The 27906-nt window shown below is 40.8% G+C and overlaps 1 protein-coding gene across 3 annotated transcripts in view; it reads right to left on the reverse strand.

Moving 5' to 3' along the window:
- PLXNB2 (plexin B2) overlaps positions 1-27906 on the reverse strand; it is a 249565-nt gene that overhangs the window by 34475 nt on the left and 187184 nt on the right. For all 3 annotated transcript variants that reach the window (XM_072331745.1, XM_072331736.1, XM_072331754.1), the window contains exons 12-19: positions 27404-27506; positions 26822-26923; positions 22557-22649; positions 21310-21391; positions 16801-16973; positions 15621-15769; positions 11984-12092; positions 115-251 (exon numbers count right to left, since the gene is read on the reverse strand). In XM_072331745.1, the coding sequence (XP_072187846.1) occupies positions 115-251; positions 11984-12092; positions 15621-15769; positions 16801-16973; positions 21310-21391; positions 22557-22649; positions 26822-26923; positions 27404-27506 (948 nt within the window). The remainder of the gene's footprint in view (positions 1-114; positions 252-11983; positions 12093-15620; positions 15770-16800; positions 16974-21309; positions 21392-22556; positions 22650-26821; positions 26924-27403; positions 27507-27906) is intronic.

Below are 27906 nucleotides of genomic sequence, written 5' to 3' on the forward strand. Positions count from 1 at the left end.
GCAGTCACTATCACTAAGAGATAGACAAAAGATTTGTGTAATTCCTAAAGTCCAAAAGAGGTTGGTGCTTTGTTAGGATACAACTATGTATTGTTAGTTACCCAGGGTACATACACATTGCAAGGCTGGCTACCGAGAAAAACACGAACATCCTTCTTGGAACCAGTTGCCAGGTTCATACCAGTGATGGTAAGTGTGGTTCCACCTGCTTGTGGACCACTTTGGGGTCTTATTCCAGTAGGGTGAGGGTCCTGCAAAGAGAAAGTGATCAAACTACTCAGAAAATTAAAATAAAATTGCCACCAGTATTAACTGGTATAGGAGATAATAGTAGTTTAATATTATTACCTGAAAAATAAGAAGATAAAAATAATGAAGTACAAGTCTTCTCAAATAAAAGTCTATCATTATTCATGGTGAGCAAAGGAAGAAGTAACGTGATGTGTATGCACTGATATTTTCTTCATACTTGACTTGATAAGGCTTTACATGAACTTAAACTTCCTATTTGCAATATTAAGAGTTAACTGCCATTAAATCTGTGTGGGCTTTGTGTTGAATTTCTTGTTTTCATACTTAATATTTCTCTTTTCCTTATGGCTGAATCTACCTTCACCCTTCCTTACCCTTTCCTACATTCCACATCAATGACAGGAGAGACAGAACAAGTTTTACAGAACTGGTGCTAAAAAACAAAAAGAATTAATTAAGATCCCATTTATCTTGTAGGACTTTTAATTGCAGTAGAAGAGTATTAACTCTTTCTTGACCAATGAGCTTGCAGTGAAAAAAAAAAAAATAATAGGAAACACTGAACTTCTCTTTATGCGCCTAACAGATTTGGAGAGGATTTCTCAAAATCAATTGAAATGAGATTCAAATTGTCATGAAATTTTTCAGAAATAAAAATTTCTCAAGTAAGTTCACTCCTTTTGTTCTCAATTCATTCTTTGTTTCTGTGACTGCATTCCCGAGGTATGACAAATACTGTAAATTAACAGTGAAGGCTTTTCATGAGAAATGCAATTTAATTACTTCATCCCTAAGTAGTCCCTACTCCCAGTTGAGGAAATCATTGCTATTCAGGATGACTCTGAATTAAGAGTGTGAGTGAAGCCATGCAAGAGGCTTGAGATCACCCAGCCTGGCTTCAGCACACGCTGCCTGCCAACTTGCTAAAATGAGTGGATTATGGTGAAGTCCAGCCTTAGGGCACTGGTCTGTGTAGCATATACAAGACGGTCAACAGTGATGGGACGTGGCAGGTCACACTGATGGTTGGACTTGGTGGTCTTGAAGATCTTTTCCAAACTAGATGATTCTAGTTGATTCTAGATGATTGTGGTTGGCAACATTGCACACAGCAGGGGGTTTGAAACTACATGATCATTATGGTCCTTTTCAACCCAGGCCATTCTATGATTCTATGAATTAAGCAAGAGCAAAGGCACAGGAGGACCTTCCTTGCTGATTAGGACTTACCTGATCACCTTTACACATTGCACAGATGCTCACTCAGTGGACTGGCCATGCTTGGAGGAGGAAAGGCCATACTCAGAAACAGTTTTGATGACTAGTCACATAGCAAAAAGCTTTTGCTTGTGTTATTTTACTCATGGAAAGACTGCCATCTCTGTGTCAGCTTGCAGCTACGAACAACGGTTCATGAATTGATGGTGGAAGAAGGAATGATGTACAGGAGTTTGGATGAAAGCTCAGAGAGCCACTGATAGGTTTTCAAAAAATAGCAGGAATTTGTAAAAATGCATTCAGTTGACCTTGTAGTTACTTGACAAATTTGCTTTATTGAGGCACTGATATTATAGAAACATAGAGAATTTGTGCTTGCTGCGCTTGTTATATACTTTCATGTCTGAGCAACTTCACTCTGAAGGAATTCATCACGGTTCAACACACTTCACAAATCCACAATGACAACTGTAATTTGCTCTCAAGTCATTGAGCTTTAGGAATATGCTTTAACACTAATTGGGTGTCAATTGCTTTTCTTCCCTAAGAGAAATCTGTTTGTAAACCCTTCACTTCTCAAGATGTACGATGCTACAGCACGTGACTGTTCTCATGAACTAACCTCTGATTTCTTTTTAATTTAATACATCACTTGAGTTACAACATCTTATGTAAGGAATTGACTCAAAGTAATTTTTAAGCATAGTTTAAATAAAAGGGAACATTGATTCAACATAATAGAGCTGACTAAAACTGCTTACTTAGATCTATACAACCCTCTCTGTTCACACTCTTCTTCAGATTTAATTGCTTGCTGATTTAACCTAAATTGAAATTACACAAGAGTAAATAAAAGATTTGAGTAGGTCAGTTTTAAAAGTCATACCTGAAGCTTAAATTAACATGTCTAGATCTAGTCTTAACAAAAGAGCTCATTGGTGGTTTTTGAAGCCTAATTTTGCCAATTAAAAATACTACAATTAAAGTCGTATTGCTCATAAAAATTTACCGAACACCTTACCACCTTACATTTAACCTGGACAGACAGAAAACCATGCTCTTTATTAGCTTCAAATTAAGTTTTTATTGCTACACGGTATTAAGTATATTGGACTACTATATTATAACCAGTAAAAATCCACAGCAACAGATTGATGGAAGTGGAAGGGACAGCTTTCAGAAGTCAACATTCCTCAAAAGCTACAAAAATAAAATAGTGGACAAATTCTTTACCCCTCAACCTCAAAAAAGAAACTACATAGACTGTTAAACTGTGTAGCCTTCTTTTCTAAACTCTGTCAAGCTTGTATACAAAGATAAATAATTACACCATTAAAGCTCAGTAGAGGTATCTGATCCGTAACTTAGGCAGTGCAACAGTTGGTTCAGTTGCTAACAATCAGGAAACAAGTCATGAACTCAAAGCAGAACGATTGAAAACGATTTTCTGAGAGACCCTTTATTGGCAGCCTACATTTGCCTCTCTATGAATAACACAACAGCAGTGTGGATGTGAAACAAATACCTGTTCCATTTTCTCCAGAATTTCCTTTTTTTTTTTTTTTTTTTTTTTTTTTTTTTTTTTTTTTTTTTTTATTAAGAAGACTCTGGCTGTGCTAGTAGTTAAAAAGCTAAATGGAGCCAGGCATTTTGCAGTGGTGCCCAGGGACAATTTCAAGAGGCAAATTGAATCCACTCGGGGCATTCCTGTTTGATGAAGAGCCACACCAATTGGCTTCCAGAGATCCCCGCCAACCCCATCCACTCCCTTATTCTGCATCATTTTGTGAAAACCCAGCAATGCCAAAAAGGAGAACATGCTGCCCACACCCTGCCCCACTTCCACAACACAGCTGCAACGTGGAGCCAGCACATCTCAGCTTCATTTCAGGTTAATGAAAAGCTGAGGCCAAGAACTACTGGTAGCTACTGCAGGTAGTGGCTGAGGAAGTGGAATAGTTGTGTTTAACCCTTATTTTCCCTTCAATCACCATTTTTGCAGCAATCCCTCAAAGGGCTATTTTAAAACAGCTCAATCCAAAGTATTCATATTTAACCTATTTAAGCTAATTTTGAAAATACCATGAGCACTCTAGGGACCACATAATGTGGACATCTCATAAAGATGATCTAATAAGGAGAAGCTGAACTAGGCTCCGTGTGCAGAGGAATTTTTCAGGATGACTACTAAAACAAAGCATCATAAAGTAACAGCTTGTTAGCACAAACTTGTCAGGAAAATAATTCCAGTAATTCTAATTTGCTGTTTTCTGTTTCACAGTTTTTTTCCTTCTCCTCTCCTCTCCTCTCCTCTCCTCTCCTCTCCTCTCCTCTCCTCTCCTCTCCTCTCCTCTCCTCTCCTCTCCTCTCCTCTCCTCTCCTCTCCTCTCCTCTCCTCTCCTCTCCTCTCCTCTCCTCTCCTCTCCTCCCTCCTTTCCAGGACCTTCCAGAAAAATAAGCAGCTTAAATAAATTGCTGAGAATTTTAACCATTTTATTTCAAAGCCAACACACAATCAGTAAGCTTTAACGCTCTTCTAAAATCTTCACAGATGAAGCACAAAGCTACAGCAGCCCACCTGGTGGTCATCTTAGAGTACCAACAAAGGAAAAGTGAAGCACACCGAAATGCTTATCCAGAAAGCGTTTTTCAGAAATGCAGTTATGTCAACAAGATCAGCTGGAAAAGACATTTTTTTCCTGAATGCTATGATAATTTAAATAAGGCCTTTCAGCAAATGTACAAGGCTTTGAGAAGAAACATGTTACCTGAGGAGGCAGCCCCTTCCCATTCATAACATGCGGCAAGAAACCTACTCATGCGTTCTACACTGCTGACCACAACCTCCCCATTAGACCCCTCCTTGCAGAAGAAAATGAAGGCAAAGTGGTAAATCCTTCACTACTAACATGGTTTCTTCCCTTTTCTCTTTTCAGTTCCTGAATCAAAAGCATTCCTACACTCATAACAGATACTATTCTTCCATTTTCATTCCTCTGCATCTCCGTATCTGTTTGCTCAGTCAAAATGTGCCTGGGGGACGTCATACTTACTGCAACACTGCACCACAGTGCTTGCTGCAATTATGATGTTAAGCAGAACATTTGATTAGGTGTCCTATATGGAATTTATAGCAGCCTTGTAATAATTCTTCTGGAAAACATCAGCTCTTGTGAGGGCTTGGCAGTGCTTCATTTCTCATGGACGCAGTAACATTTAAACAACCCAAGCAACATTAATTTAACTCTTGTTTTATAATTCCTTCAAGTGTAGAAAATCATAGTTCACGTACATTGCAGTCCCTTTCTTATGTTGCTTGAAATAGGAAGATACTCTTTCAAGTTGCAGTAGTCCAGGCATTGGACACATTTGGTCACTGGACAAATACTGTTCACGTCTTCCACGTACACTGTGTCTGAATGAGCACAAATCTCTTGTGCAGTGACAGGTTCCCTCATGCCTGGGCTTTCCAATTGCTTGGCTTTCAAAAGCCTGCTCTGATGTTTGCCAGTTGCTCAGTGGCCTGTCAAGGCATGTAGGTCATCTCTCAGCAGAAGAACCACTCACCATCCTACCCTTTCGTGACCAGGTCCTGTGCTTGTAGGATGTGGATTTGCAGTTTTGATATGTACATCCTCAGCTGTGCTATTTGAGGAAGGATCTCTTCTCAACAGGTGTACTTTGCTCCCAACAGGTGTAGAATGATTTATCCTGAAGAAACAATTTGCTCTCAACAGGATTTCTTGCTTGTAGGTCAGAGTAGATTTTAGCTTGCCAGCTGTGGGACATTTGAGCATTTGTATCTTTCCTTAAATCCTTCGTAGAGATAATACTGCTGAGTGAGAGGTCTCAAAGTGCACCTGTGACCCATCTCTCCCACGCTATACCAGACTGCTGGGTGAGTACTCTGAGCTGATGAGCTGGTTTCCAGGGCTTTGATAATCACTAGGTAGCTTTGGTGAAGGATAATAATAATGCTGTGAATCGGTTACCTGTTCTGCCTTGATGACTATAGTCAGTGCTGATCCCGTTGATATAGCTTACCTGAAAGCAGTGGTTATCTGCTCCAATTTGAAGCAGCGAGGTGATGACAATTTCTAAGCAGAATCCTTGCTCATTGCTTATAGTACATAACATTCAAACAGTGTGACATTCTTCTGTAGCAAGAGTTTATTCTCTTTGTAACACCAATGAATTACTTGCAACTTGCACTCGCATTCCTGTGTACCCTGGCACCCTGCCTTGTCCCTGCATCATGGACTGACCTGAGCTTCACAAACTGTATTTTTGGGTTGCGCCTCACAGTAATATCATACTCTTGTAACAATCTGTCCTCTGAGATACACTGTGCTTCGTCAGCACACAGGTATGAGGGGAAAATAAAGACCTGGCAGAAATGCTTGCGCTGGCCCAAGCATGCATATGACTTCACATCCAGGCCGCTTTCCAGTGTCCTGTTTTCTTCGGCACAGCCAGAAACCTTTCCTTGCTTTCTGCTTGTATCCTCTGCCTCATACTTGCAAATTTGTTCACAGAAATGCTTATATATTATTTGCTATAGTTTCATGCTTTCTGCATGCTGGAGGGTAAATTATCTCCATGTCTGTTCCACTTATAATCACATTTAGCAGCAAACTTACTTATTAGCAACGTACATGACTGCTGCTCCTGATAGAGCTACTGCAGCCCTTGGAGCACTTGCATCTGAGCTCTTATATTTTTCATCTTGTTTATTAATATAGAATGAACATTTTCATCTTTTATATATTATTGCTTGCAGTCAGTCTTTTTGCACAGTTAGAAAGGTGACTTGTTATTTCTTTAGGTTTCTGATTACAATGCTATTAAAAGATAGTTTTTACAGGCTGAAAGTGCTCTTAGTGTTTTAGATGTTTGTGGTCTGCTGGTGTCCAATCGAAGCATGGCTTTTATCTGGCTAACAGCAGGGTTACTTTTTTTCTCCTTTTCTTCCTGCTATCCAGCTTTTTTGCAATTTTTCCATTAAAGATACACAGGTGCAGCACAGAACCCTTCCCCCAGCTTCCTTTTCACACCCCTGACTTGCACTTGGGATGATCTGCCATGTGAACTAATGTTTTTCACTCCTTTTGTTTATTTGCTTTTGCAGCTCTCCTGGTTTACATAGTTGTGATGAGCCAACTCACTTCTGGCCCCTCACACAGCATCTATGAATGAAAGGACTGCAGTCCTATGGGGCATCACTTAGGTTCTGCAGAGTTTCTTTTCCAATTTCTCAGCTTTTTCTAATATTCTGCTACCAAGCACATCCTGAAGTTTTTATATACTGTGGTATGGCTCTGTAAATAATGATACTAACTGCTGTATGACTGAGTTTTGATTGGAAATTTCTAGCCCAAGAGCTGCACCACTGAGATAAAAGTGGTCACCTTTTGTCCTTCACTAATGCAGAAAATGGGAGGAACAATCAGCCACCAAGGAGGCTACTGATGAAACAAAGGGCAAGCCAGAAATTCAAAACAGTTGGAAAGCAACAGAGGATGGGAGACCAATGGAGATGTGAAGAGACCTTGCATAGTGTCTGTGCTTCAAGGAGGGATGCTGGAGAAAACGCAACCTTTCCAGACCACAAGCAGAGACAAGTGGGTAGGGTAAAAAGGACGGCAGCAGAAGATATCCCCATGATGCTGCGGGAGTTGCCAGCTGCAGCACAAGGGGAAGCCAGCAACAGATGGATGTGTCAAGTGGGTGTAGTGGGCAGCAAATGACAGAATGGCCTCAGCTCCCTCCTGCCAGCTCCTGCTGCAACAACCTCTGTCTGGGGCTTTGCCTTTAGTGGGGCTGTGCACCCACGAGCACAGCTTCTGCACAGGGGAAGTGTGGGTGCCATGCTGGGGGCCTGAGGAGGATGCACGCATACATGTGGGCAACAGTCACACCAATGTACAGAGTGCTTTATTGCACTGCGTTTATCTCATCTGTCCTGCCTCCAACAAGTATCCTTTCTCTTCCCTCATCCTGATCCCAGCTGCAATTGGCTCTGGCTGTTGAAGCAGGTCTGTAATACAACTCATTTGTTACCAAAATTATCCCCCCTGCCCCACTCAGAGCTGACTTGTTCTGCCAACCTTCTCACACAAAAATTACAGGCACAGTCCATGAAGTGCTGAAGGCACTCACCACCTTCACGAAGGTCAAAGTGTCATTTCATGGACTGTGAAGGTAACCACAGGAGCTAAATTAAGCTTCTGAACAGAGTGTATAAGCTGTTCCTTCCCCTGGCTCCCCGTGAGACATGGGGACCTGTTTCCTCAGACACACCACCCACTCACAGGACAGCGGGCGGGCAATTTCCATTGCACACACTGAGTTGGCCTGCCTCGTAGACCCGCAGGGACTGTACAGCCAGGCCTTCCTTACTCCTGGGTTACACCAATGCAGGCTGGTGGGCCAAGCCCTGTCCTCCTGGGGCTGCTTTGTGTGAACCTGCAGCTTGCCCAAATGCTTCCAGGTGCACAGGCAGAGTGTATGCCAAGTGACACAGGCTGACTGCTGTGGGTGGGAGGCTTACGCATAGAGCTGATACTGTAAACAATGGATGGTTTGAACTGTGGGTAGCATCTTTTTGTCCTGAGGCAGAGACCACATCATTTTCTAAACAGACCACAGAGCCCTTCCAGCAGCTCTGATGGAGAAATGGAAGCACATGTGGCTGGAATGCCTGCATATCATATACCAGTGTTCACTGGCAGCTTTCAATCAGAACCCACAAGCACCAAATGCAGGGATATATTTTTAAGTGATGCCCCAGATGATAGAGAATTAGGTCTAATAATATCCATGTGAGGAAGGGCAGCTTCCCAAAACCTCCAAGCTACCCAGCTCTCCTGGCCCCTGTGCAGGCTGATGCACAGCCAAGATGTGCTCCAGAACTTTTATTACTATCCAGAAGGATCATACATAGCCACTGTCCTCTGGCAGCAGTTCCAGACTGCTGTGGGTGTCTGGTTTACTAGCATCAATCATAATGGCAACGAGCCATGTAAACTGCCCTTCTCCCCCACACTTCAGTGCAAAACGGATGTGTCGTGGTGAAGACTTGTGGAGGAGAATTAAGGAGGGAGCTAAGCCTCCACTGGAGCCCTATGGCACTGCTGGCACTGTGGCAGTGAGAAATCCCCATCAGGAAAGGAACCAAAGGATGGATGAAGATATGAGGAAAATACTGATTTGCAAGAATATTATGGTGGAAAAAAGTACCTTGTTAAATATATCCTTCCATCCAGATTCATATTGAAACTCCCAGTACAGTGAGCAGTCATCTTCATGTTTGTTTTCAGATAAGACTCTAATTTGTTGCTCTTTCTTGCATTTATTTGAGCTTTCTGAAACCATGTAATCTTTTTAATCTACTTAGACTAAAACTCACAGAGCTGCTATTGCAAACAGGCACTGAAAAACCTGGAGCCAGCTGCAAGCTCTCATTCTGGTGGCCTGAGTTTGAAGATGAGATATTCTGGGAAGGAAGCACATTTGCAGGGTATCACTAGACTGGGTCATTTAGCTGGGAAAAAAACTTAACTTCTACCTTCAGTTCTGTTTCTCGCTGCCATAAACAAGCCAATCATATGAACAAACAAAAAGCATGACTGGCCTTTAGCCATGGCATGGCACCTCCTGCATAGAGACCAGCCAAGTTGTCAGAGGCACAGAAGAGCTGGATATTAAAATTTAGCATCATTTCATTTCAATTTCAATAAAAAGAGAATGGTTATTGCTGGATTCTGCTTATAGTGAAACAAACAATAAAAGGTCAATGGAGGAGGATGAGGTTCCCAGAATTTAATTTCACTGGAATGTCTGTGCTTGAACAACACTCGAGATAGAAGAAATTGTGACGGGTAGGGGGACATAAAACTTTCTCTCTGTTGTGCAACAAATATAGATGAGATGTTTACTATACAGCATAGACTTCTAAGGAACAGAGCACTTTAGTTCAGAAATGATTTTAAATTGAAACTTCAGCTTTCTTTCTAACAGGATTGTTGACCCAACTGGTGGAAGTCTCACCTGCTGCTTGGCTCAGCACTGTGCTGGCAGAATGGAACAGAAGCACAGGTGTAAGACCCAGGTTGTGCTGACTGATGATGGTTGTTAGTCCAGCTTTAAAAACATATCTCATTGTTCTGTCTGGTCACTGACTACAACCAGATGAAGTAGTACCTGATAACTGATTATGATCTCTTGATGGCAGCCACCTGCCAGAGGTATGAACCCCAGCCTGTGGGCAGTATGGTGACACTTCTGCTCTTCAGAGACACCAGGCTGAGTGACTCCTTGTCTCCTTGAGTTGCTTGTACATTTCTGTGTGGTGCTGCCACATGCTGCATTTCAAGTGGAAACAGATAAAGCTGAAGCTATTGTGCTGAGGGCAATCAAACCACACAGCAGAACCACTGGTATTTACCAGTAGTAGAGCAGCAGATAGAGTACCAAAGAAAGGGGACAATACATAACAAGAGACATTTTAGAAAGGTTCTTGAAAAGTATTTTCTTTCTTTTCTATATATCAAATAGCGGAGCTTTTGTATAAAGCACAGACTTCGTATATCTTCTAAAACAAGCCACCAAAGAACTGCCTGAAAACAACAGTGAAACAAGAAGCAACTTTTCAAACAACAGCTGCCTAGGCTGGCTGTTCTGACCATCTGTTCTGATGCCAGAAGCGCTCATGTCACACTTGCAGAGGTGTGCATGAGTGTGACAGCCCTGCACTGATTTTAATACTACCACAGCTGGCTTCATTTTCTCATGGAACAAAAATAAAAATGAAACTGGGAACTGTTTTCAGTAGTTGTAAGGCATGTACTGCTGTGCTTGATGATTCTGTATTCCTTGCCATTGCTTTGTATTCTGTAAAGAAAGCTCCAATGGAAAGATTTTTGAGGTAAATAAAGATGTTTTTTTAGCAGCAGCTAGTTTAGGTATCTGATATTTCAGTAACCTCAATCCATTCGGAGACTGGCACATAGGAAGTCTTGGACCTTCAGATAAACATCCACCTGGATAATAGCTGTGCACGGCAGCTTGTCCTGGGGTACCGCAGGCATTTGGGAGCCTTTCCCTCAAGCAGTGGAAGGCAGCAGCGCTGCTCTCATCTCACCTCGCCGCTGCATTGAGCAGGTAATCCTACCAGAACAAGTTTCCACAGAGGTTTTCTAAGCCTGCATAAAGGCTGCACGTTACATTTCAGTTCATTTTGTAACTTCTTTGTGTGGTTTTCATGCAAACCATGAAATAATCTTTACATGCAGGAGAAGCATAGGAGAATTGGTACAACACATATGCAGTGTAATGTCATAGCCATGTCCTAGAGACAGTGAGGACACAAACATGGGATGCGACGTTTCTGCACATTTCCTGCTCTCGTTAAGATAAATGAGATGATTGACAAAGGAAGACTTAAATATAACCTACATTTCCACAAAGGAACAGAGGAGGGTTGTGACAGTAGAAGATCATTTTCAAGCAAAATGTGTGCTTTTGCAGAGATACTACGAGGGAGAGGAGATAATTGCCCCAAAATAATGGAAAAAAACACTTCTAGTCTCTTTTGTGAAAACCAGAATATCCTCTTCTCACCTGAATGTCATTCCTGACTTATTCCACCTCTTACTGCTGACTCCTTTCCTTTCATTCTCACAAAGTACAAATTAATGAGACAGAAGTTAAAATATAGAAGATGATAAAGCTGTAACACATCTTTTATATGCTATAGATTTACAGATTTTATAGACATAATTTTAAGTATCGAGATGAGAATAGAGATTAGTTAAACCTTTTGGCTATCACACGCTCTTAGAAATCTGGAAGACCTCACAAATACAGACAAAGCTACTTGCTGCTAAATCCACAGACTAGAACAGCAATAACCGATGGCCACGTTTAGGGTAAAGCAATTAAAGACATAAATTAAATTCTCCTTCACAGTGACACTGACTACAAAGCGAATATGTAATATGACTCAATTCATGCTGTCTGTGTCTCTGCATGCCATATTTTGGAATGAAATAAATTATTTAAAAAAATTAATGCACTCATTCTTCATCTGCTGTGCATTAATTCCTGCAATTAAGAACACTGGTAGCCTAAACACAGTGATTAAATATTGCACTGACCGTGTGCCTGAAGAACCTGATTTTTACAGCACTGACTTGTTTTTATGCACTAGTGACACTCAGGAGATATCATGTCACTGCTGAATAAGTCGGCTGCAATTTCTTTTCTACCACATCTTTTCAACTTGACATTGCAAACATCATCCTATTTTAAGACCATTCTACTGGTAAGAATAGGTTTCAATATACTTTCTGTATAAATAAATGCTTGAGTTTATTGTTTTCTAACATGCTTGAGCTATAGTGCTGTTGATTAAATACAGTTTGGAAGGCAAACACAAGTGTCAGACAGGTAAACTTCAAATTTAAGCAATGCACAAAGTATAAAACAGATCAATGCAAAAAAATGCACTTACCTGGTATGTAAACTGCACATCATTTGGTGATCTACCTAATTTTCCATTGATGTTAACTTCAATTTGACCTTGTTTAGGTACCTCCATTTCTCCAACTTGACACACAATCCTAGCGAGAAACAGTAATCTAAGTTTATCTGATAGTAGTAACAGCTGCAGTACAATGCAAGGTACAATAATTAGCATACCTGCTGCCAGCAAAAGCACAAACTTGGCTTTATCTTGCATGAGGTACTTAAGCTCTGGCTCAGATTCCTACCACAACCACCCAGGAATATTTTAATCATACCTATATGGAGTAAAACTGAAACTTTAGCACTGCACATAGCAACTACTGAGCCAACTTAGTAGAAGATTCGAACAGTCCAGAAGTCAGGGACAAAACTGTCTGACCCTACACAAAGTTTTCCTTTTATCTGGTGGTGTTAAAAAACCCAGTGACACCCCACATAGACCTTGATGTAAGAATCAGCTATCTTATAACATTGTGTGTTGGAGCTGCTAATGCTTTTGTTGTGAGTTCTTCTATCTCTCAGCTGTAAGCTACTGCATTTTCACACCTATGATCAAAATCCCTTTAGAATTACTGTTCTCTGAAAATAAATCCTCAGATAACCCACGCAAAATCAGAGGTCAAGGAACAGTGGAGTAGAAAACATCCTGCGTTAACCCTCACTGCTGCTGAGGGAGAGCTGCAATCTTTAGATTTCTCTTTCCAACAGGTGACATGCAGAACAAAAGCATGAAAATGCAACAAGGATTCGACACGCTCAAAAACAGGACAAACGTTTAGTGGTGAGCTGATAATTCAGTTAGATAAGGATGCACACAGTGTTTGCAGCCTGTGCCGGCAGTTTCACACGGGACACACCCTATAGGAATCACTGTTCATTTCCTTCATTCTTTCTCTACTTGGATTATTGCTCTTCTGCAAGCACTGCACAACTGCTTAAAGAAAAAATAGAAAAGAAAACCACACCCCAGCCCCCAAATTACTGAGTGCAATGTACTTAAATTAGGACTTATAATAAAAGGATTGTTATGTCCCCTTGTGGATCACTCCAGAATTTTCTGCCCAGTTACTGGCAAATGGACAAAATTCTCTAAATTCTTGCATGTCCTGGCATGTGTGTGACGGCCCGAGTCTGTTCCTCATCATTTCTACTGTATTCTTGGAAGTTGTATCTCTGTGTCAGGCAGAAACAGGAAACAGTGCCTTCGGAAGAATGTCTGCCATATGTCAAGCTAAGGAAAGCAGTCGGGTGCCGGGGGTTGGGGGTGAATGGGGAGCCGGCAATGGGATGAGCAGGGATTTTAATTAAGCATTGCTCCCTCCCACCCCAAGCGCTGGCACGGCCTCCCTCCCCCTGTTACAAATGGAAAACTGCAAAGGAGGAAGGACTTCTCTGGGCTGACAAAGAAATACCACAGCAGAGCCAGTGAGCAGCATCCAGTGCCTTAAAGCTTGCTGCCCTCCTACCCATGGGAGGAACCAGCTCCTAAAAATGAATAGCTTTTTGCTGCAGGAAGGATGGAGAAGCAAGACACAGTGCTTCTTTTTCTTTTCTTTTTCTTTTTAAATTAAGAATAAATAAAGTAATAATTAAACAAAAGAATAGACGAAGATTAAGATGCAAAATTATAGATATCCATTTAAACATTCTGAATAGCTTCTTTTTCAAGGCTTCCCTAATGGAGAACATCCTTCAAAACCTCCTAATTTGTTGGTAAATTACATTATGCGAGTTGCATTTGTTCTCGCCCATTACCACACTGGCAGAGCTTAAGAAACCAGTAATGTTGCTATGATACAAGGAACCAGTCATCTCAGTTTTGGCTCCTTTCCACATATTTAAAAATACCAAAAAGCTTTAGAGAACGCCAAGAGGCTGTGGAAATTCTTGTAAGGCTACATTGGGATTCAATGCAGCTTTTGCAAACACTGGAAATAGGGAATGGGGAAAGATGGCTGAAAGGGAGTTTTGAGAGTTTCGTGGATAGTGATTCGAATGTAAACAGGAGTGATGGTAACAGATTTGGGTATCGGGAGGAGATACAGAACTTTATAGATATTCTTAGGTCCTTGGGGCCTGGGAAACTGCTCAATGCCTGATCTACAAACTAAAGCCAAAGCTTTTTCAAAAGCTAAAAAGAAAAGAAAAGAAATTGAAATCTCTTAGGCATCTTCAATATCTCTTTCAAAACATGCCACAGAAATAGCACAAAGTTATTGTACTACACTTCAAAATAATCAGAGGGAGAGAAAGCCAAGGTTTCAAATGCAGTTTTCAGTATTGAAAGTGAATGAAAGAAAAATCACACTACTTAAAATATCATTACTAATAACATGAAGACTAGTCCAAAAGTAATGTCTTCTGTTTTATTATGCTGGCTCATGTCAGAGCTGGATGTTGGTGGGATGGCACTAGAGGCTGAACCTTCTCACCAATATCCCACTATATGTTGTTGCCATGTGACAGATGGCAGCAGAGGGGCAGTCTGACAAATGGCTCCTGACATGGAAGTGTGTGTGAAGCAAAGGTGTGACACTGAATTCCTCCATGTAGAAAAAAATGGCACCTGTTGACATTCACTGTTGCTTGCTGGATGTTTATGGAGACCAAACATTGGGTGAGAGCACAGTGAGGTGGTAAGTGGTGCATTTTAACCGTGGTGACAACAACAGTTGGGTCACCTCCACTGCTGCAGATTTTTACAAGTGCAGCATGCAAGCTTTTATTCACTGCTGGTGAAAATGCACAGCTAGTGGTGGTGACCACGTTGGAAAACAGAGTTTTGTAACTCAGAATCATCTCTATCAAGTAGTGTTATTGTGCTTTTTGTATCTGTTGTAGATTCCATGGAAATAAATAGGAGGCGTTATTTTTGGAATGACCTACATATTACTACTGAAACTTGATGCTATGCTTTCAATCAGCTACTATCAAAAGGGAATTTTCCTCTTGAAATTAGATGCGTGATATAATCTGCAGTATGCATCTAGACACCTAGAAGAACTTAGTCACCTTGTTTTTACTTTTTCACACTGCTTAAGAGTGTGACAAGTAATCTAAAAAGCATCTCCAACCTGCTTAGGCAACTCCGCATCCATAGACTTGTTGCCTCTGTGATGAAACTGAGTCATCTGAAGTTAACCCAAACCTCAAGGCTCCCTCCCTGCCTCCAGGAGAGAACCTCTGTGGCTGGACTGTTGTAAAAAGAATTAATCTTCCTCTTGCTTTGCTGACTTTCCCATTGGCTGCTCCATGGTTGAGACCTCCCTACAGTTGTAATGACTAGATACACACTTATCATGCCTTTAATTTAAATGCTCGTAAATAATTTTGAGACATCTGCAGCAATAGTTTATGAAAGCTTTCCAAACAAATAAAAAAAAGGCAATGAATCAGAAGCAGGAGGGTAACACGCCATCATCAATTTGTTGCTGTACTGGAATCTGTAACAATTTTGAATAAAGACTTTGACATGTTAGATGAAACATTGTACTTATACTGTACCAGCTCTTTCTTTTATTGGTAATTTCTAATAATCACAGTAATGCCTTTCTCTTGTGAGGATGCACAGGAGTTTGTGTTTAACTTTTTTGCCTAAAATATGCAAAATATACAGTGATTACCTTGTGGAAACAGAGTAGAATTCCTCCTTGAAAATACATTCCTTGTCTGCCACCATTATATTTGTTACATCTTCTGCTTTTATTCCCAAATTAGATCCCATTATGGTCAAAAGAATTCCACCATCCAGTGGTCCGGTCTTTGGCTCAATCTGTGTTTACATGAGAGAAAGTAAATAAATAAGTATGTCAGTGACCATAAGCATGTCTGAGCACAGGCAGGTGGCTGCTGCTGACTGCTGTCTAGTCCAGCTCCAGAAACACCTGCTCCATTTTCCTATATTTTGTATTACTAAGACTGGATCCTTCATCCATGGCCATCCCTTTGCACTCAGTGCATAAATGAAGTAGCTGAAAAAGTACTCGTCAGTGTCTATAGCTGTTTCCAGATATGTTGTTCAAACCTGAACCTAACAAAAGCTTTGAAAAAACTATTATATCCCAACATTATTAGTATTTAGTATTTAACCTGCAATCATGAATAAACAGCATCACTTTTATTTTTCTTCCCTGCTTGCATAATCTTTATCAGGGAACCAGTATTATACAAATATTCTTCTCCATGCTTTTAGGATACCTGCATTCCTTGGCAGACTTCAAGTGTTTACCTGCCATTTCTTCTCAAATACAGCATCACAGCCAGTTTCATCCATTGTGCCACTATTCTGGCTGTACCCACACTGTACCCCCAGCTGCGTAGCCCTGGGAGATTCGTCACATCTCTGCCAGTGCAAGGCACAGATTTCAGATTAAACTGAATGAAATATCCCCGTTATGACTCAGCATCTGCCATATCACTATGGCATTTCATGATGGCTGGGATATGTTCTTACCAAATAGTGTGTGTGGATTTCAGTGTACTGATGCCACTGTCATGGTCATTTAGGTGCACTCGGTTGAAGTACTTAGAATGTTTTCTAGGCAACAATGCCCAGAAACACAGCATTTGGCTTGTAACTGAAAAAGCAACTGCTGGAAGTAAAGGAGAGCTTATTGCTTCTTGCTTTGGCTTCTGGTTTACCAGGTGGAACAAAGCTCACTAAGGGCTGCACATCTGGACTCTCCAGCTTCTCACATTCAACTTCTACAGCCTCATTATGCATCAGGTTTCAGTAGGAGTTTTCTTGGATGCTTTCTGATGAAAGACAATGTACTGGTAAGAAGGAAAAAAAAGCAATCTTACGCGAGTGATTTCTGGATAAGGACACGTGTTGGTGGGAGGAGCACGACACAGCTTCTCATATACACACTTGCTTGGCTTGCCATCTTCTTCACACCAGACACACTTGTAGTCTTCATGGGCGGCAAGGCACAAACTGCAATCACTTCGTCCATAGGAACAATTGTACAGGGTCACTGAAAAAGAGATGGTAAGTGCACTTAGACATTATCCTAAAAAAAATCCTATGTACAAAGCCCCCCATTGCTCAGCTCAGTCCTGTGAAGAAGGTGCATGCTGTGCGCTTAACCCCTGAATGCTACTGGAAGAACACCTTGTTTATTGCTGGACAGAAAACCTTCACAACTATACACATGCAGAGAACAAAATATATGATCAAGAAGAACTCAAACACTTTTGGTTACTCAGTCTTTGTCAAAACAGTTAAGCACAAAGTCTTTTCTTTGAGCATCCTCACTGAACCCAGCTATAAGGCAGCTCAAAGATCAGCTCCAAAAGCAGGTCCTGCTGGAGCACCAGCTGCCAGAGACTGAAAGCCACAAAATCCCATGGTGTCACTGGGACAGACACAGCTGGCATGGGACCCAGGCAGTTGTGTATTTATAAGAAGAGATCCACCTTTGTTAGCTGTTTCCAGGACAATTGGACCTTTCCAAAATCATCATGAAAACCTCAATGAAATATAAAGTCAACACTTATGAAACATTATCCTTTGTCCTAGTTTTACCTCCCTTCTTCTCCATTGTCTTGCTTTTGTCTCCCTTTGCCTGGAATTGCTACTCTGACACATGCCTTATTTCTTCTGCAGTGGTGTTTAATCTCCACTTCTGAACCAGGAGATCAAGTCCAACAGTCATGTACTGGTGAACCAAGCACCAGCTGCCCCAGACACAGAGCTTATTTTGGCACCTGTCCATGTGTAGTATGATGCACAGTCACTGAACAAAATCAGTTTTTATCAGTTTTTCCAAATGGATGCAAAGATTTGAGATGTAGCTGGTGGTTCAGCACCATAAGGAAAGCCTGGCTTTGCAAAAAAAAACACTTGGAGATGCACTTGAGAGCCAGCCCAGAAGAAACAGACTGAAGAGATGCCACATGTATCTCTGGGGAAAGCATGCATGTGGCAGAGATTATTCAGCGCATGAGAGCTGTGCTTCCCTGGGCAGGTGAGCTGGTTATCACAAAGAGGGGAGCTTCTTGATCCTTCCTTTTATGTTTTCTCTTCATCCCTGCTTATCCCATCCTTGCTCATCCCTACCCTTTGGCTGCCCTATTTTTCTGGCCATGCAGCCTCACCCTCTGTTACCAAGGCTCTGGCACCTGTTGAGTCTTTTTGTAAATCAGCTTAACCTAGAAGAGGAGCAGAAAACTATCCAGGTTTCCTCCTGTGCTCTTTCAAGTGTTAAATGTGTGCACAGATGGGAGCGGGGAGTACATGACAGAGAATCAGCATCTCCCCCTCCCAGTGGCCATTAGCTGTTTAAGCTCATTAAGTCTCAAGAAATGGTACCCTTAGTGACACTGTTTTTTTCCCCAGGGAGATGCACCCTTAAAGATGCAGTAAACAAACTGATGTACATAGAGGAGACCAGTGGGCAAGAGAGATTGGGATAATCACTTGGAGATCACATGTGGTAAAAGCCTTCAGAGATGTCCATTTAAGGAAGACTTCTACTCTCAGAGTAGCAGGACTCCGGAAAGGACACCAACAAACCCACCCTTTAGTCACTAATGTTTCAATGCATGTGATGTCCTCCTAGATAACAGCAGAAGCAGTAGCAGCTTTTAACATCTAATTTCAAGAGGCTGCCATGTCAGATTCCTACTGAAATGAAAAAGTAAAACGAGAACACTGGTTTTCCATTATTTTCCAGCAGTGTCCTCGTTCCCAATGCCAGGTCTGAACAATTACTACAGATATCTAAAATATCACTGCAGTCTCTCTGCTATTTATATGAGAGTATATAATTTCATAGGGGCAGATTTTCTCTAAATAATGCATTATTTAAAAACAAAACAAAACAAAACAAAACAAAACAAATCCATGTTCAGTCTCACAGCTATAGTCTCTATTAGAATAGCACATTTTTATTCTTTCCATTACAATGAAAAGTTAATGTAAAAATGAAGGTTTCTTTTAACCCATCTTATATCTAATCAGCATATTTACTTGATATCAAGCAGCTCTGCCGGGATGCACTCAGACGAGACATCCTTGGAGGTGAAAAGACTTTGACATTAGCAACTGTGAATTGATGGGGAAAAGGATGCATTTGATTCAGCTCCTCTCTTGAATTTACAAGGAAGGGTTGAGCACAAAGTAGGAACAGCACCATTTGCTTCATATGTTGAGTGCATCAGTGTGGAATCACTGAGTCAATAAATACAAGCCAGTTAAGAATTCTCAATGCTTAGTGTTAACTCCTCATTCTGCAGGTTGGATGTGAAGGAAGTGAAGGGGAAAAGCACCAGACTGACAGTTCTACTATGTTGACTGTGTGCTGCTGACAGAAGAAACAGCACAGTCAGTAGCGAGGAAGAGTTTCCTCATGGCCAGCCACCAGCTTGCTTCCTTCATGCAGCCCTCAGAAAGGCTGCTACAGCATAGGAACCTGAGCAGCTAATATTGTTAAACAAACCTTCCCTTCTTGCCTATGCCTTCCCAAACCCTGCATTACCCACCCACACCAACACAAGGCCACCTGGCAGAGCAGGGCAGTACACCTACAGCACCACTTCGTTGTGTTTCTTTGGCTGAAGAGAGATTTTTGTCCCATCCCCCTGTAAACAATGTTAGCACTGCAGTGTCTTGACATCTCTCACATCCCATTGCATAAATGCATCCAAGAAAGCTATGGCCTTAAAGCATTAAACACTCCCCTTGTTCACTGATCAGCTCATTAAATGTACCAGCAGCAAGCCACTCATTAGATTCAGACTCTTATCCATCACCTTGAGATACCAGCTGTGAAATCATTGATAAAAAGGACAAAGGATAAAAGAGTTATATTGGATTTCGTACTGTTCAGCACCCCTGACGGCACAAGATGTAAAAGCGCTGTCGTAACTTAGTATTCGCTAAGTGTCATACAAAGGAAGGTTCTTTGACTGGCAGGTTCAAAGGTGCTTCTCAGCAGCAATCATATACCCAAAGTCAATTCTTTTCAAGACGCATAAAAAATACGATGCTCTGGATTTCATCCAGCAAGGAAATTTTAAAGCAAGAGAGAATTTGGATACAAAAATCTTTTATAATAAAATGAGATGGGACATTTGTTGATAATTTTTCAATTCCTCTCTTGCAAGGATTCTGTATTTTGATTTGAATGATAACCTTTCTTTAATAACTGAGCTACTGCCTTTATTCTATGGTTTTGTTTTTCTTTTTTTCCCAGGCTGGGGAAAAGATGTTGGGAACACTTGGTCAAAATTCTGCAATTTTAAACACCACAGCCTTTAGAATGGAAATGAAGACACCGAGACTGCAGTGTGACCTCCCCATAATGTGCATGCCAGGTCTTCTTTTAAGTGCTTTCATCACTGCACACAAAGCCATAGGGAAAATCTGAAAACATACTTCTGTGCTGCCAATGTGGCAGGGGGATCAATTTAAGTATTGTTCAGATGGAAAAATAAGGTCTTCAGATTTAATCTGTAGGGAAAATTACTTGGGGGTAGTATTAGTTTTCCCGATGTTGACTCCTCACACAAGTAGTAATAAGACTGCTGCCTTGCTGTTTTTCCAAGATCATGCCCTAATACATTGGTCCAAAGACATGCCAGGCAGGTCCCAGTTTCCAGGTGCTTCTCCACTGATTTTAATGGAGCATTCTCACCTCAGCTCCAGACTAAATCTACAGACATAATTGCTGTAGGTTGAAAGAAGTAAAAATAAAGTAATAAGCAATTTATATCAGAGATCAAGTCTTTATTTGTGCGATATACTCAATATACTTTTTTTGGTTGTTGTTGTTGTTGCCATAGAAATAAATGAATAAAGTAATGAGATGGAAGCACACGGAGTGTTTATGCATCTTGCCGACTGCCAGCAGACACAAAGGCTGCTGAGTCTGATGCTCAGGAGCTGAGACAGCTGTAAGTGCAGACTTCAGGTGAAGTCCAAATGACTGGCTGTAAGGAAAATCACCCCTCTGTTAATGAGGGGAGGAAATTCATTGCAGCTTTTAGAGGCTGGTGGAGAAAAATGGCCGTTTGAAAAACAAACCACTAAAGTATGCTTGAACTGTGAAGTTTTGCTTGGGATTGCCTTTCAGAGCAACTTCAAACTTGAGAATCCCAGCAACATCTTTAAAATGGTCTTTAAATATAAAACATTGATATTTAATTCATGAGCTCAGTATTAATTACTTTTGATCTGTCAGATTTGATTATTTCACCAAAGCCAGTAAAACCTGGAAATGTAACATTCTTATCCACAAATCCTAAAACTATAACGAGTTTCCTGTTTACTCTAATTACCCGCCCCTTACCCCCATATTTTGTACTTACCCATCAGTTTGCTGTCAATCTTAACCTTGTCTGTTCTTATGGATAATTTAAGTTTTAAGGTTTCATTTGCACTATAGGAGAACTGAAAAAGATGATATTATGGAGATATTAATTTTGCAAGGCAAATTTCATACCCTTCTGTGATGCTTAATAGTCAGAGCTGTGAAGGTTTTAGAAGCTACCCAAAACCATATGGTCTTTTTTTTTTCACCTTGGCCCAATATATTTATAGAAAAATGTTTTAATGAACCTAATCCTTCACGTTCAGAATTTTCAGGTACCAAGGGAGAGCAGTATCTGAATGCCTACTTTTCATTAATTTAATTTACGTTGGGTTATAAGTATCCAAGCAGCGAGGGTACTGTTCGGTGTCAGTAAATATAGCTGTGGACCCTGCTGAGTTCTCCCTTCCCACACCATCTGGTCCCATTATTTCTGTGGCCACGGCAGGCTTGCACCACACAGAGAGGAACCCTCTTGCATCTTTTGCAGTGCAGCCCCCTCATTATAGCCAAGGCACACAGTTTACATGCTCCAAGACACGGGCTTCTGCTGAGGCTGAAAGACAGCAGCAATAACAACAGGTGGGAGAGAAAAACAGCAAAGAAAAGATAATGACTTCATAAAGGAAATTATTTGTGCTTGACTCAAATGCTGCATAAATGTTAATTAGCTCTCAAAACCACACTCTTAGCAAGCTAATAGGGTTAAAGCCAGAGTAACATTTGTGAGTTTAGCTTTGAACTCAGTAGAATTTTTAAATAGTATTTTCCTTCTCTGTAAAATGGACCAGAGAGAAAGATGCACGGACATTAAGTAAGCCAAACAGCGTCCTACTGTTACCATTTCCATTTTTACAGACGTAAAATCTGTGCTATGGGGAAGATAACTGGTGTGTGGAGAGGGAGACCTCTGAAATTCTCATCTTTTATCTCAATGGTTTCATCCGATTGCATTAAAAGTGGAGAATAAAAGAGTAATGGCCCCAGATTCCTCCAGGGGTGATACAATGAACCCATTGATTCAGAAATATAGCAAAATGATCGAGGACTTTAAGGGGAGACCCTGGGAACTCTGAGCTAAAGCTCCTAATTTTGGCTGCTACTACCAAAGGAGAATCTCCACCACAGGTGACTTTCTTTTCCAAGGGAGCCAGTGCAACATACTTCAAGACACACACGTATACTGAAACAATGGACAATGGAAGCAGCATGTATTTGATAGGCAAACCATGTTTCTGCATTTACCTCTTTACTCGTGAATGAAAATCTTCCTTCGTCTGCTGCCTCAACAGGAGCTTCAAATTCAAACTGGCTGTTTCCAACCACAAATTTTTCATCCTGTGGAAGAGAGAAGCTCAGCTTTCAGTTTTTACAGCTTCACCAAGTGCAGTAACATACCACCAGGCAATATATTGTCCAGCACTGGAAGTAATAAGATCAAATGGAGAAAGCTAACCAGTTAAAGTCATCACCTGAAAGCCAAGCTAGTGAAAAGTCCAGCCATTGCAATCTGCTGCCTTCTGCACCCCTCCAGCATTCCCTTAAGGTGCAAGCATGGAGAGGTTCAAATAAAGCAACAACATATCCAGCACTCGGTTTCAGAGAGTGTGAAGGAAAAGCCAAGACACATGAAAGCTGGATGGTTTCACACATCAGATGTGTCATTAGTGGAGCTGTTTGAGTTCTGCCCTTTAAGGTTTTCTCTGTGGGATTACAGGCAGAGTGGGAAGGCAAGAATTAGACAGCAAATGGGAACGAACATCCCTCAGACTTTACTGGCTTTGTTTTTCCTGCTTCACCAAGACTCCAGCTGTGTTTTCACAAGACAGTCTTTGATGTTAGCACCGGTTTAAGGGTATTCCTGTCTCCTACAAGTTTCTTTCTCTCTTCACCCTGTATCTCAGAAAAGCCACAGATTCCTGCCCCTAGGCTGCAGCACCTGAGCAGCACTGGCACAACTCTCAGCATCGCTGTTCTGGAGAAAGGGACTGAGCCAACTAAAAAGCAAATCATGGCACTGTTCCTGTGCTGGGTCAGCCTCACATCCTGGCCCACAGCACAGCTGCCTGTATAGCTTTGCCAGAAGAACTGGATTAAGAAACAAATGGAAAGGATGTTTTTAGAAAGTGTTGTTGGTGAAGACCAACAGAGGCCACAGGAATACAAGACCACCTTCATCTCTAGTGGTTTTTAGGCCCCACTTTCAGTCACTTGCATCTCAGAGTACTTAGAAAAAATACTCAGTAACTTGATCTCTCTTTCTTGCTCTGAGGGTTACTAAGTCTACTACTGCTGTCATCAAAATCTTGTATGTGAGGATAATAAATATGTCTTTAATGCTGCCATCACTGGCAGCTCACAGGTCAGGTTTATCTAAGTAGTGCAGTGGAAGCCCCTCTTATTGCCCCTTTGCTGTGACAGGTTGGGCAGTGGAAAGAGCCCACCAAGGTTTGGGGCTGAGGAGAAGCATGTGCTCAACTAGGCAAAGAGCCTGGCTCCAGACTCTCAAAGGTTTATATACAGAGTGATGCAGACCTTTCACTTCTTCCTTCTCAGAACCTGCATACAGAAAACAAGCTGCTGAGCTCACAAAGATCTTTTCTGCAATTTTTGCAGCCCATTCTGTCTCACATCCTCCAAGTGTTAAATCACCTTACAAATATCTTTTTTGAAGAATGATACCTCACTGTCCCTGTTTTACATTTCAAAAGTGGTCTTATTCTGCTGCTGCCTCTGTGGAAGCTTTCCTGCATGTTTAACAGGCTGTGCTCAGAGAGGGGGGGGGGACCTCGGTGTGCAGGATGGCTGCCACCTGGAGAGAACTGAAATTGGGCTGCCATGCTGGACTATACAGCAGATGGCCCAGAGCTCTACTCAGCAGCCTGGGTGTAGGAGAGAGAATGTAGCAAACACCAAGAAGTGATCTATACATCAGACTCTCGTGACAAAGACAAATCCAAATGGGAAGTTACTTATAATGAAAATCTTTGGGAGGTCAATAAGGTTATCTTGGTGCTGATACATCTGTCTCTCCTACCATGCCGGCCTTCCAAGGATTCAGCTGGAGAATGTCTCTTAGAAGTTGCATGCTGATCATTCCCTTCAGTGCCTTTCTCAGCCTCTCTGAATGCAGCAGTTCCCAAGAGAAAAAGTACAGCTTGGGTTTACTTCTGCTTCCTACTGCAATTCTTTTATAGGAAGGAGGGTTAGAAAAATAGTCAGCAGCTTCTCATCTTATAGTCTACTTCCTTCCAGCAAAGGCTCTCACAAGGAGATTTATTCATTGTAGTATAAGTGTTCACAAGTTAAGAGGATTATACAAAAACTGTGGACTTATTCTTCTACCCTGACCTTAACCACCAATCTGCATTTATGAAGATGCTGCCTAGTGCACTTAGTCATTATCAGTGTAATAACATACTGTGGCTGTGCATGCTTTTTTAAACAAAGTACAGATTAAACTAAGATAACAGAGCTAATAGTTCAAAGTAACAACAGAACATTTATTTTTGCTGATCACCTTCTTCTAATCAACAATGTAGGCAAATAAATTATGAAAAAAAAAAAAAAAAAAAAAAAAAAGGATATATACCAATGTTTTAATCAATAAAGTCCTTGAATACACTCACGGCTGTGTGACCACCACCTCCAAATACACTGTAATGCCAGGACATCCTATAACAAAATTATTCTGTGTGTAAAGCCACATTCTAATTTGCACTTGGGCTGAGGGCCAATCCTGAAAAGATTTGTCCATATGTCCTGAGCCACCCTGTCTTCCATGAGAAGGTTACCCCATGTTGAGTGTAGGTTATGCCATTACTCAGAATAACTTCCGGTTATCAAACTTACTGCTTCAGGTAGTATGGCTGCATAGGAATAAGTGCTTCCATGATTACAAATATTTCACTTATTTGTGTATTTTCACATGTTCTTAGAGCTCTGTGCATACAGATGTAAAGCTCTGTGTGTGCCTGTTCAACTTCTGTCACTGAAGGAATTACAATTCTGCTGTAAAAATACACCTCTGTACTGGGACACATGAGCTACTCCCATGACAGCGAAGATGTTTTCACTAGTCTCTCAGCTACGAAAAACTACTCTGACATCACTTGACATGCATTTTTCTCCAGTGTCTCTCCAAACTAGGGCCTATACATTCATCTGACTTAGAGAAACTTGAATTCCACACAAGGCTTTCCAGATCCCAGTTCAATAAATGCATGCTGGTCTGTTCTGTAGGCAAACTGTTAAATATTGCTACATTATGACAAAGCATTCAAAAACACTGTGTGGGTTTGGCTTTGATAAACGTAATTGATACCGCTGGAAAAAAAAGGGAGGAGGCATTTTTCTTTTCTCTACTAGCATTAGTACAGAAAGATTGAGATGTTTATTCACACAATGATAAACAAGGTGAATGAGATTAGCATAGCAGGTTCCTTCTGCTGTTTCTCCTCCTTGGAGGAAAAGAGTCCTCTGAAAGGTAAATTTGGCACATCTAGATTATGATATGATATTGATATGATTGTAGCATTCATACAGTTTGCCTTCTAATTTTCTCTTACCACACTTTTTCCTTCTGTTTATCTTTTTCCTTCTTATGGTAGGCATAGCAGAGGTGATGGAAGGATATTGTAAACTATTCATTACTTAAATTTGGCAAGGTAAAAAGAAAAAACCTCAAAAAAACATGAGTCTTTAGTTGAACGATGGCTGGCAGTTTAAGTAATTGATACAATCCAGCATGCCTACCATTAATTGCACTTAAACAGAGAAATGAACAACAGAAACTAAGAACAATACTTAAGCTATCACTTAACAAAGAAGTTTCTTAAGCTTTCCTTTCATCAGACAAACACTAAGTTCTATGCATTCTACATACCCAGGTGATAAAACAATTAAAATCTCAGAGTCAAACTAGCTGCTTGGCTTTGCAGTTGGCTGTCTGGAAGGAGGTACCAAGAAAGAGAAATCTTTGCTATAGCTGGGACAATACCTGCCCTTTGGGTTTGATGGTTAAAAAATAATAACAAAAGATGTTTTCCTCCAAACTAAAAATCACACAATTTCTGAGTTGTTTTTTTGTTTGTTTGTCTGAAAAGTGAAGAGAGAATTAAGCAAACTATACAGCGCTATTTTAGAATACCAAAAAACAAGTATTGAATTAGAAAGTGAGATGAAAAAAAGCAGACTGCCTAAAATTCCTCTCCTTTCATTAGTTGAAAAATAATTCTCAAGGTGTTTCAGGAGGTCCACTTTATGTGGAATTTTAAAATAAAATTCATCTGCCCGTTATGATATTTCTCCTTGCTGTGATTTTGTCTTTGTGGTCACTCCACATTTAGAAACTCCAACCAAAATTACATCAAATTTAATGTGTAGCTCTTCGTTAACAAGAATTATGAGCAAGAACACCCAGGAAAGCAGAACTTGATGCCTGAAGAGTGGGTGTGGCTGGAATTAAAGTGGAATAAAAATGACAGCCAGCTTTGAATTAAACCGCTTACCTGATAATAAGCTAGATGTCTTCCCTCAAAATGCACTGTTGTTCGGTACTCCATAGGTATTATTGATGGGTTAGGGTTTAGAAACTGTGGGCATTCTTCTTCCTGGGGAGATAAACATTTTATCCATTATTCAAAACAAAAGTCTTATCACAACAAGCTCCGATGGCCTTCGGACAATGGGATGATTGTTCTAAATAACTTTGTGCTTAAAATACAGTGACAGGTTTGATTATACCCTTTCAAATTAGACATGCTAAAAATGACTACGGCATATGTCAAAACCGTGGGTGATTATCTTTCCCAGCCTTGAAATCTTGTTCCTCCCATTGAAGCAAAGTAAAAGTAAAAGGAACAAAAATATCCTTTCAGGAGTTATTCAGTCACACTGCCCCTCCTCAATCACACCCTTAAATTCCCACCCCCACACTGTCACTAAAAAAAAAAAAAAAAGCCTTACACTTCTGGAGTTAACTTTAGACTCACTTTAAGATCCCTAATTCAGCCAATGGATATGAGAGAAAAAGCAATGAATATATTGAAGTTTTCTAATAAAAACCCGATAATTTTATTTTTAAACATTACCATATTTTGTTTGATCACATCCTGTGCTGAAGAAGACTCTTCACAGATATGCTTCTTCCAGTCCCACTGGCAGTTCCATCTATTACTTGCACAAGAATAGCATCTACAAATATAACATGATAGTCATGACAAACTGTCAAGCTTCTTCACCCACTGACAAAAAAAGTAAATTAAATTCCATCTTTATTCATGGAGAGTAGATCAATCTGCTACAGTGTCCTTACTATATTAAGCTGAAAAATTCATAGTAAGAACATTTTGAGAGCCCAGAAAGCTTTTATCTATCTATCTATCTATCTATCTATCTATCTATCTATCTATCTATCTATCTATCTATCTATCTATCTATCTATCTAATCTATCTATCTATCTATCTATCTATCTATCTAAACCCTCATATATTGAGATAAAAACGTGGAGTTTGAGTTGTGCCTGTCCTGGGGCAGTAACACCTCAAGTGGGGAAGATGACGGGGGCAGAGTCAAGTTGACCATTACATTTGA

Source organism: Excalfactoria chinensis, chromosome 1 (genome assembly GCF_039878825.1).
Source record: "Excalfactoria chinensis isolate bCotChi1 chromosome 1, bCotChi1.hap2, whole genome shotgun sequence".
In the NCBI taxonomy this organism is placed as follows: Eukaryota; Metazoa; Chordata; class Aves; order Galliformes; family Phasianidae; genus Excalfactoria; species Excalfactoria chinensis.